This window comes from Tachypleus tridentatus, chromosome 12 (assembly GCF_004210375.1).
Source record: "Tachypleus tridentatus isolate NWPU-2018 chromosome 12, ASM421037v1, whole genome shotgun sequence".
NCBI lineage: Eukaryota > Metazoa > Arthropoda > Merostomata > Xiphosura > Limulidae > Tachypleus > Tachypleus tridentatus.
In genome coordinates this window covers 24,499,883-24,517,047 of record NC_134836.1, presented here as the reverse complement: position 1 = coordinate 24,517,047, position 17,165 = coordinate 24,499,883, and the positions used below count along the sequence as shown (strand labels likewise).

At 32.3% G+C, this 17,165-nt stretch overlaps 1 protein-coding gene across 2 annotated transcripts in view; it reads left to right on the top strand.

The window, feature by feature from the left end:
- Positions 1-488: 488 nt before the first annotated feature.
- LOC143235236 (cathepsin O-like) overlaps positions 489-17,165 on the top strand; it is a 33,267-nt gene continuing 16,590 nt past the window's right edge. The window contains exons 1-5 of one of the 2 annotated variants that reach the window (XM_076473197.1): positions 489-767; positions 3,134-3,245; positions 4,454-4,556; positions 12,303-12,359; positions 16,438-16,594. In XM_076473197.1, the coding sequence (XP_076329312.1) occupies positions 567-767; positions 3,134-3,245; positions 4,454-4,556; positions 12,303-12,359; positions 16,438-16,594 (630 nt within the window). In that variant the 5' untranslated portion in view covers positions 489-566. The remainder of the gene's footprint in view (positions 768-3,133; positions 3,246-4,453; positions 4,557-12,302; positions 12,360-16,437; positions 16,595-17,165) is intronic. The other variant, XM_076473198.1, reaches the window with a different exon arrangement.

The window sequence follows — 17,165 nt, the reverse complement described above, 5'->3', positions numbered from 1 at the left end:
AAAGTCAAGGAGCATTAAGATGTTGATTGCTGAGTCAAAATATCTTTTTCTTTAGAATTGTCTTTCCAAAACTAGGGTATGTCTTCCACGATGTAGCGTCTTACAAGGTGTAAATACATATTCGGTCTAGTGGTAACGTGGAATAATTGCTTTAAGCGTGTTTAATTGATTTTAGAGATGAACGAACTATCTAAAATTGAATGTAAAGATAGTTCTTCTACCTAGTTTTACTTAATTGTAAATAATAAAATAAATGAACAAAAATGTATACTACAAAAATAAAATAACATTTCAATTTGATGGAATTTGAGAAAATTATGAATCCCATCCTTTTTATCTGTTTTGCTCCTGTTCTTTGTAATTATATCTGTTTCTATTTCCTTTTGGATATATTCACACGTTTCCAATAATTTTAATTAATTAGTATGTAAATAAACACCAGGTGGTAAAGTACTTGAAAGAGATTTGAAGTTGTTATTGGTTATTGTGGTGACTAATATTGAAAAGAAGTCACGTGCGTGATAGTGATATTAGTTGTAGAGTGAAAGGGGGTACAGTTAGGCATTATGAATTGTATCAGCAGGAATTGCATTGTAATTGTTAATGCTTATTTAATTTTGACGTTTTTTTCAATTTTAGGTGTAACTGAATTTGTAACTTCAGACAGATTTGTTATAGATGACTTATTCAATAATTTCGTAAGAACTTACAACAAATCTTACAGCCCGGGATCGCTTCAGTATTTCAAAAGACTTTCGATTTTTAAGGTATGTTTCAATAATTGCAGTTTGGACGTAATATTTAATTAAGCTAGAAATAGAAAGAAAAATAGGTAGTACAAACTTGCAACGAATATTATTTAGCGACAACAACTAGGAAATATGTGTCCTAACATTGGCGTCTAAGTTTTAGCACGTCCGGACTTTAACTTCCTCAACAGATGTTATTTACATTGTCAGGTGGTTTACCATGAATACTATCCCTTCTATCTCTTCCACAACTTCTGAGCACTGTCGGGACAATTTTATTAGACGCCTTGGCTGTAAAAGTGAGTTTTTTCGAGATATCCTCATTCCACCCCCAAGAAAAACTTTACAGCTGGGATTGGATTTATAGATCCCTGCCCTGAAAGTGAAAAGGATTGTATTTTAGCATGCCTAACACCAAAAACAAATGTTCTGATTCTATTAAGTGGTACTTCATGATGTTTAAATCGAGTTATTTAAACAGATCAGGATGAGTAAATCAGTGACAAAATAAATTAGTACTTATAAGTTTATTAATCTTAGAACAGCATTGGTTAGTTGTCATTGACATATATTTATACAGTAGTTATGGAAAAAACAAACAAAAAACGAGTTGTTTTTTTCCCTTCATCTTATTTCCTGATCTCCACAAATGCAGCTTTTGATGTCTTGAAATACTTTACTAAGCTGTATAGCACCAACCACCTATGTTACTAATCAAGAACTCCACCCTTGTTAGTCAAAAATCTTTAATATTCATGTACCACATGATATTAATTCATGAAGTGAAGAGAAACAGAAGTTTTTGACTTCTAAATAACTACCGTGGAATGAATCAATGGAAAATTTCAGTTCTTTGTGAAATTTAATAATGACAGAATTGAGAAAGACAATTGCACATTTGATAAATACTTCATTGATAACATCTAGGGTTTTGCAAGTCAATATGTCATCAGGTACTGACAACACCATGGCTGTAATTAATGAAGTATTTGTTAAATGTAGAAATACTCTTGTTTTCCTCGACTTTTTAAGTCATTTTCATTTGTGCACCTTTTGTTTTTCCACTGCTAGCACAGCAGCACATATCTGGAGCATACAACTAGAAAACCTGGTTTTGATGTCAATGGTGGGCAGAGCCCATTGTGTAACTTTGTGCTTGATTCTGAATAAACAAACCTTTTGTTCTTTTTAATATTGCTCTAAGTTATTATTTTTATTTATTTATTTAAGTTATTATTAATAACAAAATTATTATGTTATTTACTAAAAGGAAGCTTGGTAAGTAGGGTTCTGTACTTATGTTTAGCATTGATAAGTCCCTGTTATTGTGTTTATTCCAATTCATCAACCAACGACCCCAGCAACAGATGTCTGCATTTTGGTAGTCAATTTGCTCTCGGACATGGTGAACAAAAATAACCATAGCTGTACATTCAACTTGCGATACTTTCACTTACCTCTCCATGCCAATTATCTGTAAAAGTGCTGAGTGTAACTGTTTAACTGAGTAATGCCTACTTTAAAAAAATGGGTTTTGTGTGTCAGTTACACGGCTTATATTTTTTTTAAAACTATCTGAAGAATAACTGAATATATAGGAAAACTAAAAGGATATATTCACAACCTAAGGAGAAAGAATGCAGAAAGTACTGTTATACTTTACCAGCATTATAGCATAGCATAGGTTTTTTTTTTTAATTTCGCACAAAGCTACTCAAGGGCTATCTGTGCTAGCCATTCCTAAGTTATGTTAAAAACACTTTTTTATCAGAAAATTGTGAATACTTCATTTATCTGGTTATGTTAAACACTAAGCAGTAATTTCATTAGTAGTCAAATAAGATATTAGATCACACTACATGGATTATAACATACTGCTTTTCATCTTGTGCATTTTTTTAAAAGTAATGATATTCTACAAATGCAACAGAGAAAATGTTGGAAAGTTTAATGGGAAATCAAATAAAATAACTTGGGTGATTAATTTGGTCCATACAACATTACTTATAAGCATTTATGTGTCACATAAATAAGGTATTAATTGAAATTGTGTTTAAGTCAGTTATCACAAAAAATAGTTTCTGATTATTACTGAGACTATTGTAACTTTTAATTGATTTAATTTATTAAAATCACAAAAATATCAGCTAATTGAACTTGTTTACTATTATTCCAGTCATTCTGTAATCAAAGTATTGCCATCATGATTTTACTTGTTTTTGATTAATTCATGTTCATTCAGCTTAATCAGTTAATTAATTGATGAAAATAATCAACAAATTGAATTTTTCATATTATTACTGTTTATTATTTAAAGTATCAAAGTCACTGAAATACCATCATATGGAAACGATTTCACTTTATAATCATATTTTATTTTACAGGCTAGTTTGGAAAGAATTGAGTGGTTGAATAAACATCGCAAAAACAACAACTCTGCTTTATATGGCATCACAGAATTTTCTGACTTGACACCGTCTGAATTTCAGCAGTTTAGTAAGTTTTATGTACACCGTGTTGGCTAATTTAAACATATTGAGCACTTTTAATTTACAAGTTTTAGAACAAAGAATTTACTATGACTGCCTGAATAAACTCTACTGATATGAAAGTTAGATGAGTAAAACACAAAAGCATATGACATTTTCCTCTTTGTTTGTGTAAGCTCCAGCAGCCAATCCACTAAATATTGAGTTATATTATTTTCATATGCATTTATTAGAATACAAGAACTTGTCTTATGTGCATGATGTTTGAGTTTTGAAAACAGTGTACAAAGTTATCTACCAGTTTAATATTTGAATAGAAATATGAACCATACACTTACTTAGGTGAAAGTATGTATTTGAAAATAGGATGTTAAGTGATTTTTACATGACATTAAATTTCAAAGATTTTTATTTTACAAAATAGTTCATAAAAATAAGTTAAACATCATTTAACTCTCTTGCCATGAGCTCTGTTAATAAAACATCTTGTCTTCAAAGTAATCATAAGTTTTCATACTGTAACTTTAAAGTGTTGTGTATTTTCAGGAAATCTGACTAGCTTTCAGTAAACCTTAGTCTTTTATAGACAAAAATCAAATTTTGAATTAAGAATTAATTTAGAGTAAAGTTATTGTTTTAAGATTAAAAACACTTCATCAGAAAATTGTGAATACTTCGTTTGTGTAAATCTTCCTGAATAAATGACTTTTTTTTAGTACAGTTGTACCTTTTTCTTTCTAGTATAGTTGCATATTGTGACAATTGTTTATCTTAAGTAGTTTAAATCTTAACAGTGTACATCTGTTTATACAAACATTTAATACATGCACAATGCATCAATACTGCTGGTCTTAAATCTGGTTCAGTCAGATCTCTAATAACTTATCTATTCAAGAGACTATGATTTTGAAGATGCTGATGTGTCCTTGTATAACATTTACATCTGATTTCATGCATTTAATAGTGCTATATATCTCTAAGAATAATAGTTTTGGTATGTTTGATTGCAGTTAGGCTTAGAGTGAATCACCTTGACTGATATTTGTAAGAACAACTTTCACTTAATTTGCACAAGTTTTATATGTATCCAGTAATACTGAAAATTAATTGTGATCAAATATGATATTCTATATTTGATTATGTATTTTAGTGTAAAAAATAACTGACCTTCTATGAATCTAAAAAAGTATCAGTTTTTTTGTTTTTTTACAAAAGTTTTAAGAAAACGGGATGTAAACAGCAACTTTCATAAGTACAACAAAAATTCAAAATTACGCTGGAAGAGAAGCTTGTCAGACATACCAAAATATTGGGATTGGTAAGTTTTTGTTTATTAATTAAAAAATGTAAACATATGACATTTCAGTTGTTATAATTTATTTTTAAATGATAGATTTTTCTGTTCTTACACTAGATTTTAAAACATCACTTTTGTCTCGGAACTGTTAATGTTCGAAAAACAAGTTTTTGTGTGAACTAACCTCAGTATAAATTTTTAAATGTAGTATGTGTGTCATGGATATACATCACAATTTACATTTAAAACTTGTTGGTCTTGTGTACAAAAATTTAACAAAACTAGTATAGTTATGAATATTGCATGTAATTTTCCTGCTACTTAGATGCCTTTTAATTAATTTGTTTGATTACAAAGGGCTATTTTGAAGTACTTTTCATCTGTGTGCATGCTATTAACTGACACACACACACACACACACACACACACTACCATGTATTTTCCTGCATGTATTGCAAACCTTGACCAAATCTCCTACTCTTATTGTGTGTTAATATGTATTCTGCAAGTCTAAGATTTGATCATTATTTTAGATATGAAGGCAGTATATTTTTCATGAATGTTGAACACAAGCTCTTTTCATTCTATGCTGTTGCTTGTCTTCAGACATGAATGTTTGTTTTTTTAAGACTTTAACATTTTATTCTTACATGATGTTATCTTTTTTCTCTAATGATTTTCATTTATATAGAAGAAAACAACTATAAATTTTAAACCTGCCAGTTAGAAGATTCATTTGAATTATCTTTCATTTGTTTTTCTTAATTGAATTTGTAATTTTGGGACACATTCCATTGTCTCTGTTGTTTAATCCAGAATGTGGGTTTTGTAGAACACTCTTCAAGGTTGTCATCATACCTATCATTGTTGTGACTAGCATATTTTCTAACTAATAACACAAAGAAACAAAATATTTTTTCGATGTATGCTACAAAAACAGACCCCAAAACATTAGTTTCATGGATTAACTGCACTATGTAATCATGCTTGTACATTTTTGACATTTCCTGAAGATTTAAACATACTTTCAAAGGAGTCATCTAATACTATAATGGTTACTGGCGACATTTTCATTTTGAACTCTGATTCAAGATTCCCGATCTCCTACTATTATTATTTTATCTGTTTCTGCCCCATTTTGTGTTTCACCATCAATGTTTTCTGGCCTATATTTGCTTATTCTCTTTCCTACAGAGATTAGGTATAGTCCCACTGACTGTTATTCAACAAAAGATCTCTTTTTACATTTACCCAAATAAGATCTAGTAAAAATCTAAATTCTTTTCATAATCTGTGTAGAGTCTTGGTAAATTTTATAAAAACCAGCATAGGTTCTGTGTCAGAAAAAAAAACAGCCAAAATCTCTGAAAAATTTCTAACACAAGGAGATATGATTGATGCTTGTTAGATAAATTGGCCAATGAACAGTGAAGATTGAGACTAAATTTATCCACAGCTTTTGTCTGGTTCACAAAGAATAATAATTTTATGTGCCAGTTAAAATAGAAGTTTTAATATTTAAGAAAATTAAAGAAGAGAGCACGTGCTTACCACTTGACCCAATTGGCCTTTGTGAACAAAGTTTGTAACCTATTTGAACAATATTTTCCCCTCAAGGTGGATTTCTATACATGGTGAGGGTACTCCCAGGGAATGATTTGCATTTGCATTTTACCTCCTTTGAGTTCTGAACATCGACTTGTGCTTTCTGTGTGTGGTAACCCATATAGGAAAGGAGAAGATTTTGATTGTTAAGGGGTTCAATCCCAACACACAATTTTGTCCTTGAATTTCTGCAGATATGTGGCATCTCTCACTCAGTTCTGTAGTGCATACCTTCATAAATCTTCATGGTAGTTGGGATCAATGGACACTGAACTTTTCTCTCTCTCATGGCTTAGCACCCCTCTCACCCATTAACTGCTAAGGTTAAATAACTCTTGTTAAGTAACCACACTTGAGGGCCTCTAATGCTCAGTCCCAAACTACAGTTGATAAAGTACCTTGATTTCACCTATATTGGAACTAGTTCCATCTGCTCTGCCATTATGGCAGGGTCTCTTCTGTATATGGACTGTGATCAAGGTGCACCTTCATGCCAGGTGGTTGTCAGCTTGGGATGAAGAACATTCCAACAAGCTGTTCCAGATCAAACCTACTATTGCTTTTTGACTGTCAAGTTTCTGCGGGAATTGTCGGGAGGAAGTTGTCTTAACAAGGCTCACGTTGATCACAGCTTGTTAACCCTTTGTTTTCTTTTATCTGGCTCTGATGCATTATTGTGTGACTTTTGCAACATTCATAATACAATAGTCCACAATTTACTGCCATATCATCATTACGACCAGGAGGGATGGCACCATTTTAGACACGTTTCCACTCAAAATTTACCATTTACTTTGGATGGTGTAATTGGTGATAGTGACACTGTCCATCTTGACTGTTTTTTAGCTTTTTTTTGTCATTGGCCTTTTTTATTCAACTTAGGTTTTAACTTTTTATTTCAAAAAGAAATAAAACCGTAATCCCATATTTTATCATGTAAGATTTTTACCTTGTTTACTATTAACTGTTGTATATTTGTTGTTATGTGCTTTTTGTTTTTTTACCTTTTTAATGTTTTGATGAAATTGTTTTATTTCCAAAAAGATGTGAAACAATTCCTATTTTGTTTATAAAAGGTGGTTTGCTCTTTTAGGAACTGTTTGATACAGATACTCTCATTACTTTGTGCCAGTAATTGCCAACTGACCAATGCTGTTTCATTCTGGGAATTATAGTTTAAATTTGTTTTCAAACTTGTTTGTAAAATGAGTGGAAAACATATAATACAGTCCAGTTTTACAGAGATGTTTTGCTTCTCAAGCTAACTCTTGGATTTGGTCTTATAGGAGCTCTTCTATCGCTGGACTTATTTGATATAGCTTTGAGTTCCTTCATTGCTGTCTTAGGGGTTTTCTCTACACTTCTCTCCTTTTACCCGTTTCAAGTACCATGTAACACTTCCTTAATTTTACTGTTTTTTGTCTTTATTGTTCTCAGAAGGAGGATGTGTTGTCATCTGTCCAACTTGACCCAATTTTAGTCTTTCCTCAACACCTGATGGGCAGTTTTTTCATTCTCAAATGACACTCTTTCTGGTGGTGGATGCACCAATTTATGGTTTCAGACATTATCTCCATATTACAATTTGTCTACCTTGTGTATCTTTTGGTTTGTTTATGACGTTTAAATACTTGGTTCTCAATTCTTCATTCCTTTTGAATTGTGTGTGGCTTGATCCTTTTGACTGGGTTTGGTGTTGGGGGTGATTCTTTTATGCAAAGGTTACATTCTCAAAGATTACTGTTCCATTATAAAACTATATTGCATCCATTTGCCTCTCAGTGTGGAGTCTGTATGGATTATTGTGGTTACATGATGTTGGGAATATTTCAAGATATAACTTTTGCCTTGAATTCCCATATAAGTCTCTCTCAATTGTAAAGGTGCATATTATTAAAGATGAAAACTAATCAATGGTAGATGAACAAAAACAGATGATTCTATCTTTTAGTACTGCTGTATATTTTAATCTGTTTTTCATTCTATCAGAAACTACTTTCCTGCATGACTTTTTTATTCAAATGGCTTGGAGGAGCTTTTCAACATCGAAAATTGCTTAAGAAACTATTGTCAGGAGGTCTGATTGAAATATCACAACCACGTGATAGTCAATTCCTCTTAATGTCAAAATATATTAAGAATATACTTGTGTGACTTTATGTTCTACTTTGAATTCTTGAGTGGAATTATTGTCAAGATAGATTTCCATAAATCTCCAAGCTGGAGCTACTTGCTGGTTTTTACAGTCAAGGATTATTAGCATATCTCCTTTGTAAAAATGGAATATCTCATCTTGAAGTTTACTGTCCTGTGTTATCCAGCTAATGTTAAGGCAGTGTGTCTGAACTATCTTGAGAAGGCTTATGGCATTATTTGCAGGTGGCATCTTATGGAGCATTCATTTGCTGAGATTGTATAACCACTTATCCATTTGTATTTGTAATGTTTTAGTCAGCATATAATTTCAGATTTGTGAGTGATTGGCACAAGAACTTGGAATCCTAGTGTGCTGTATCTTTAGGGTCACTTTTTTGTATAAAGATTTTCAGATTTCTCCTCTGCCACTGACTATGAGGTTTGTCAAGCAGCAACTTTAAACTGTCTTCAATCTTTTGAGAGTGGGCCACTGCCAAGGGTTCCACATTCCTTCAAAATTATTGATGTTTTCTTGCTGTCATTGTGGTTTGACTCTGATGCTGAGTTCATTTGGGAGGTTCTATAATTCCCATTGTTTTAAAGGTGAAGGTCTTGATACTTCTCTTTGACTATAAGCTGACATTTATTCTACACATTAAGTAACTTCAGGTTAAGTTTACAGAATTGCTGAACATCCTTTATATCTTTTCTTCCATTTCTTTTGGAGAAGGTGGATGTTGTGTGTTGAAGGTCTATTGAGTCTTCATTTGGGTGAACTGTAGAACTCTTTTTTTCTATGATTAACTCAGAGATTTTGTCTTAAAAGTGTTGATCCACATAGATTATCAGGTGCATTTTACCCTCTTCTAGTCCCTAATTTGTATACCGAGTTATGAATTCTTACTTCATGTTCGACATATACAACTTAACAGTATGCGACAAAGCTCCTGTTATTACCACAGTATCCCACCTACCTTGACTTGGAAGGCTTTGTTATATGCTAAATAAACTTCTGCTGTTTCTTTCTTTGTTTTAAAATCCATGTATAGCTGGTTGAACTCGGACAATATTGTTCAATTTGATGGTCAGATTGTCCAACTGCCTTTGCTTGTGACCTTTATTTAAGATATCTGAAGTACATATACATGACAAGAAGTACATCTGTTTTTTGAAAACCTTTTGATCCATTCTTCTGTTTCCATTTTAACATATTTTTTAAATCAGATGATTTGTAGCTCTATCATGGTTTGTTGTCTTTGAGAATAATGCCTCTTCATATTCTATGTCCACTGTTGAGTTATATGCCCTGTTTATCTGAGTCATGTTAAATTTAAGCAACACTAATTCTACAATCTTTATGACTGTCCTAGCTCTTTGAAGGCCCTGGAATTACTTAATGCAAGATCTCAAACACTTTTCTTGGTTGTTCAGCTCATCTTTTCTTGTCATTGATCTTCAGTTGTTTTTTGTGAGTGTTTTCTGATTTCTGGCTGTGTTGGTAATTGCAAGAATGAGGTTGCTGACACCACAGCAAAATGTTTACTTAAGTGATATTGTATCCCTAATTGATCATTATGTGAACTTCCTTCCTGCAACCAAGGCAAAGCTTCTTGCCATTTGATGTTCAATTTGGAAAGTGAGTAACATCACAACAGGCTTTTCTAGATAAAATCACGTTATTTGTTTGTCTAGTTTGTTTATCTATTGGTATGTTTTACAGGGGACTTATCCATAAAAGTGAGACTTATGACAGGTTATAGTTGCCAACATTTTACTTTTGCACTATTGCTACAAATATCAGCAATGACTTCATTTTAGATGTAGTTTGTTTTTGTGGAACAGTACCATCAACAATGCTGTCCAGATTGATCATCCTTTTAGCTGTTAATGGCAATTGGTTATTTTAATTATTTTTTATCTTATTTAAATAACTCCATAATGAAGGAAATCCTTGTGGTTTATGTTGTGTGTTTCAGTTTTAACTTTTCTTTCACTCCCCTCTCTCTTAGCACAGATGACATTGGAGTGTTGTCATTGAGCCTCTACTTTTGCTCCAATGTTTCTCCTGTTGTAGTCCCTCTTCTCTCCCCCCCCCTCTCTCAGTTGCCTTAAGTGAATAGTTCTACTTCCCATTCTAATTTCAACCCTCACCATGTTTCATTCACTTAGGGTAGGGATCTTTCTCATTGTTTTATGCATGTTCAGGCTTAGTTTACAGTTTACTTCTTTGGGACATGAAGCATTTGCTTTCATTGGGTTCAGAAAGTATTAAGCCCTTCTGCAAGACTGCTTTGACAGTATATGTATCTACCCATGAGGCTGTTTTTCACTTCAAAAACATATACAGTACTTCACACCTGTTGCACCATCTGTGTAACAATCTTGCTTACAGATACTTTGCCTGATGATAATAATCCATGCTTCTCTTCAATGCATTATTCCACACATACACATTTGAATTCCTACCACATTTATTCTAGAGGAGTACAGGAGAACCCTTGTTTCTCCAGTCTCAATCATCTGGAGATGTTTATATGTAGAGTTCATCATCAGGCTATCCACACTGTTATGAGACCAAATGGACAGACCATTTGTTTGGAAAGTTAGGCTGTGAAGTTATCTGATGGGTGTACAACAAGACATCCTACTACATATTATTAACTAAGTTGTTCCTCATGGTTAGATTCAGCCACATGGGATATGGGTTTGTCTCAGGACAAGTCTCTGATGCTACCTAATTTTTCTGTTATCTCAGTATTTCTCTAACACAGGGAGGCATGAGGTACAACCAAAGCTACAGTAAAACTTGAAGTTCAGCTGTCAGCCTGTGTGTGATACTTACTTACTTTTGCAACATGTTACTACCCAGCAAAAGATTCTACTATACCATTTCTAGACAAATGTAGTTAAGTGTTTAGTGACTGTCACACTCTCTTGACTAGATAAGTCCTTGTTATTAAGGTATAAAATTGTGAAATTATCTTAAGGCTTATTCCTAAATAAACTTTAGACTTTATTCCTTGATGCACTGGTTCAGTAAAATGCTTCAGAGTAAGGAATGTTTTCCCATTCTAGGATAAAATATACTGCAATGGCTCCTTGTCATTTGAGCATAAACCCTCTCCTTGAAAAGGCTACCTTGGGTCTTCTACTGATATCTCTAACAAACAGAGTTATAATACATCCTTCTTCAACATATAATAATTTGACTGTTTTCCAGTATGCCATCACATGTAACAAATGTTCGCTTATCAACATTTTGTTCAAGGCAACATATTTACAAGTATTTTTGTGATTGAATATTTTAGTGGCTAGAAAATGTACCACTGTCATGTTTATGACGTACAGTAAACCTCATTCAACAAACTTAATGTAAAGAAATGGCTCTCAGTATTGGTATACGTGGGTAGATGTTTTAAAACCAACTGACATGATTATTGGTCATGCAAGGATTAGAAGAGAACTTTGTTTAAACAATGAGAAGATTTTCTGTTGCTCCAAAGAGCTGTGAAAAATTATAAGATCAGTTTTTTTGCTTTTATTTAAGTTTTCTTTGTAATCATTATAATGTTGAAATGAGAATGTTTTAAAGAAACTTAGTGTTATACTTTAGTTTTGTCTTGTTAATTATGTTAGTTATGCTTGCTTCTTCACTTCATACTGTAGCTCTCTATAATTGTAGTAAATGCAAGTAATGTAATTATTTCAGAATTATCAGTTCATCTACTTGTATGTAAAAAAGGGGGAATATAGTTACCTTATTCACCCAATATTTTGTTAATCCTTATCTTGTAATATAAAGTATCAAATCATTTTATTTCTGTAGCTTTACAAACCAAACCTCTAATTGTAAACAGGATGTTTAAATTTTTTTAATTTATTATACATTTTTATATAATAAATTATTATACATGAAACTGGTTTTGAATGTAACAATTTTTTAATCTTTTATTGGTAGAAATTTTTCCTTTTAGAATTTATTTCAAGGTGAATGCAATTACAGATTTGAAAACAATTTTCTTTTAGGAGAAACAAGAAAGTTGTAACTGCTGTCAAAGATCAGAAAGATTGTGGAGCATGCTGGTAACATTTTTAATATTTTATGAAACTACAAACTACTGTCTTTCAGAAAAGAAATTGTAGAAATCAGAGTCAATGTAATTAAACTGTATGAAATTCCATGAGTTTGGATGTCTTTTTGAAATTAAAACATCATTCTCTTTTTATTAATATAATAATTTCTGTTGCTGATAAGTTCAAGTTTAGGTTTGAGTTTTTTTTAATTATCAGTTTTTCATTTTTACTGAAATCTTGTTTACTATTAGATCTACATAGAATGTTTATGTTGTCTTTATCACCAATAATATTCTCGATCTGAATGTCTGCAGTTGTTTGAAGAATTAATATATATATATATATAGCTTTCAAACTTTTATCGAATTTTTGGATTTTGAGCAGGGTGCAAAGTGATGGACAAACATTCTTAAGCACAATATTTTTGTGCATTTCTTCACAAAAATAATGTACAGGAATCTGAATCTGAAAAGTTCTTGCTATGACCCTGTGCATTTGCTCAGTTTCATATTTCACACAGTCATATATTTTTAACAGCACCAGGTCATCTTGATAAATGTTGAGCATTTTATCAATATCAGTTCCAGCTTGCTTTCATAGAGATTTTAGCTGATTTAACAGCAGCTGCAAACACTGATAGGTATATACTTTCAAATTCAGCTTCTAAAGTTTGTTTGTTTGTCACTCTGTGCAGTGCAGGATCTTATAAGCCTATAAAATCAGTAGTGGATAAAATGTACTTGACATTACCTTGACATCCACCTAGCATGGTGCATGGGACTAGGTGCTATAATGTGGATGTGCATGGAGGAGTGACTCTCATGAAGACCAGTGAGAGTTCTATGAATTCCCAGTGATTATCACAAAGTTCCTTTTCCTCTGTCAGTGACTTTTCAGCCGAAGCCATTAGCTTTGATTCATTGATGAGATTGGCTCTCCTTGTCATCAGCTGCAGTTGCATATGATTTTGTCATTACTAAACTTCCACTGGTTTTGAAACCTCTTAAAAATCAAAATATCTGGTCCTTTGGTAGTACTCATGAGTGTGAAAAAGCTCTGTCAGAAGCTCTAAGATATAGTTGTGACATGCCAGATACAAAACATCCTTCTGCAGCTCCTGTTCTTAAAAGACCAAATGCACCTAACTTGCTCAGTATTAGCAGCTGTATTGCCAAATGACAATCCTATAACTTCAAACCACATTTATTACAAGCTGCTATTACAGCCTTGGCTTGTTCTGATCCTGTCCCATTATTTAACTTGGCAAGTTCCAGCAGTTGGGAGACCCCATTGCCAGTAACAATAATTGGTAGGCAGTCAATATGGTCCTTGGTTGTCAAGTTCCTGAGGAGTTTTTCATGCCAGTGGAAAATCAAATGTACATCATCTTGAAACTCAGCCTTCAGGGTTTATGTGAGCTTTTTCCAGTGATTCTGATGTATGCATTGGATGGAAGAGCAGTTTGTTGAATTCTTCAAGATTTTGACCAATTGAGCATACTGTTTCTGTTAGAATGCAAGTAGCAGCCTTGTGTGACAGCTTTGTCCTGTCAAGAGCTGTAAACAGTGATTGAGATATGTTCTTTTAGACTCTGAGAGGTTTTGAAAGACTGGCTCCTTTAATTACAGCAGCAGAACCTTCATTATCATTTGCAGATTCATCTGTGCTGCTGCTGGAAGATAACTCCAATTGTACTGTTTGAGGATGCTGCAGCTTCCTTCTCCCATTGACCTCTTCATTCTTCTTCCATTATCTTCCTTTTCAGTGGTCAGTTCTCTTTTGCAGCTTGCTTGGCATCATTTAATCCCATTGTTCCTCTATGAACTGCTTCCTGTTGAGCAATTGGGAATACTTTGTCTTCACGTTTGTTGTTTTTGTGAGGGCATCAGAGGTGGTTACGTCAAACAAGTTGGACATTTCTACCTCATTCTCCTTCTGTATTTGTAAAGCTGATGTTCTGTTTTTCCCTTTCTTCACACTGATAAACTATGTACAGTTTCTCTACTTTAGTAGTTGCATTATCTTTGTAGATCATTGGAATTTATGCTTTCTCCCAGAATTCTGTTACACTCATGATCACCATTGTGGCACTTTCCCTAATTGTCTTCCCTTCCTTAATATGAAGACACACAAAGAATGAATTTGTCCTTTAGAACAAAGTTTTGTTCATCCAACCCCATCATCTGGTTTGCAAAAGTGATCCTTAGAACGAGTTGTGATCAATCACTGTGTATCATTCATTCTGAAAAAAATACATGAAATTGATTGGAATTTAATGAAAACAAATTACAGTAAATATTAAATAAATGATAATACTAATTTAATAAATTTGTCCTATTGGTCTGCTACACCAGATTACAGCTGTACTGTACACAATTAAAAACAACTTCAAAATCTGCAGGACATAGCAAGGTCAACTGGAATGGTTGAATCGCAAGTATAGCAGTGGAAAAAAATCAACTCCAAACATTTATGCGAGCCACATACGTGGAATTACAAACTCAATATGCAACCTCTAAATTTAGTCTAAATGACTTAATTTCACCATAAGGGTCTTTTCAAACATACAAAAACATTTAAAGGTGAGGAGCATGACTTTTCTAACTTTTATTTTCAAGAACCACCTTAATGTATACTTATAGCATGAAAGCTTGATGAATTTTATAATAGTCCAGCTCCTGTACATGTATCCAAATGTTTCATAATGAATAGTCTTAATTCTACCTTTTTTCTTAAAATTAAGAATAAAGAACAAAATTACAAATTTGAAGAGATTGCAATATATAATATGAATAGGTTTTTGCTTAGAACTTCTGTTGTTGCTTACTATATGATAAAGTACTTAAGTTTTGAAAAATAGCAAATGTAAATTTACAGGCAGTGTACAGTGATACATATGCTATTACTTCTTGATGACAAGAAACCCACTTGCAAAAAAAAAAGTATCTCAGAATGGCTGGTATGGGTGTTAACACTTATTGATAAGCAGAGAACAACATTTTGATCTTTCTAGGTCATCTTTAGGTTAACAACAACAAAAACGAAAAAAAAAACTGAAGATGATCTAGGAAGGTCAAAACGTTGTTCTCTCCTTTTCAATAAAAGTGTTAATAGCCATACCAGCCATTCTGAGATACATACAATATTACTGTCACAGTTCACTATGACTAACCTTGTTTGCACTGATAGTTTAAAAGCTGTTAGTACTACAACTATATTTAAGAAAATAAAAATATATATGTATACTGGAAACTTATATATTTGTAAATTTAGTTATTTTTGTAAGTGATAGCTCATTGCAGGTTTGTTTATGTAACTTTTTGAAATATGCAGTTCAGTTGCTGTAAAGTGGTGATTATTAAGTTATGTTAGTAGAACCTGTTAAGTTTTCTCGTTATTTTAATTAACTATTATTGCATCATAATGTATCATAGTTTGAAAAATTCTAGGCCTACACCAGGCTATAGATAAATATCAAAGATGTAGTTTGAGATAGTTATATAGATCTAAACTGTGTGATTGTGAGTATATCATAAAGAGCATGTAGTAGTGATTTTTAAAATGAAACTCGCATTGTAGTATTATAACAGAGAAGAAAACTTTGTCGGTTGTGTTATGAACTAATTCAACCAACTTTTATGAACTTTGACATAAAAGAGATAGTGATTTAAAGTTCAGGAGATACCCAGGGTAACCACAATTATAGTGATGACTTTAAAGTGCAATTATCACAGGCTCTATTGTATTAACAGAATAGAGAATAATATGTGTTGTTAAATTGTGTTCCGAAGTAATTGAACCAACTTGCATGGAACTTAAAACACTGTTTAAAGCTCTAGAAACAAGTGATAACCAATGGTGTAATGAACATTTGTATATAAATGATACCCTTTAAATATATTATTTTAAAACAAGTGGACTGTGTACTTTTCTCTTTGTTGCAATTTATTACCAACAAGTCAGTAACACCTACTGTAAGAATCTGGCCAATACATAAAAAACCTGACAATAAGTAATATATTACAAACTCAACTGCCTAAGTAAGCTCTAGTGCATTGATAAATAATTCTTTTTCTGATTGTCGTAGGGCATTCAGTACAGTCGAAACAATAGAAACTATGTATGCACTTAAAAGTGGCATCTTAAAAGAGCTCAGTGTGCAACAACTCATTGACTGTGCTACTGGGAAGAACCAAGGTTGTGATGGAGGTGATACCTGTGCTGCTCTCATATGGTTAGATAAAGTTAGTGGTCTGATATATTTACAAAATAATTTTATATCATACATATGAAATATAGAAATTGAAATTTTTTGGATATGTTAAACATATAGGTATGTGCATGTTTAAATTAGTTTCTAATGTACCAATAACAAATGTTACATTTATTAAAATTGTAACTCGGAAATTATGCTTGCCTACTTGCATTACAAAGTCGTGTAATTTTCTGAATGTGCTACGAGCCTTGAACTTCCATCCCTACAAATATCAAATTGTAACGTTTCAACTTGTGATATTCTCATTAGATGATGGCTGTCCTTCAGTAGAAAGATAACACATCCTTCATGAGCATTAGTATATGAACACAGGGCTGATTATTTCTTCTGCATTGTTTTTCATCATGTATATTTTCAATTAAATTCATCATAATGTTTGTCCTTATTGTTTTAATTTTTCACTGTTATTTGTTGGTCAGCTTTCTTTCCTTAATTTTCTTCAATGTATGAATGAATGATATTAAATTTTATACTTATCAGTCAAAACTTTCATTTGAATTATTTATTTGATTTTCTTTTAACTGATTTTGTACTTTTAG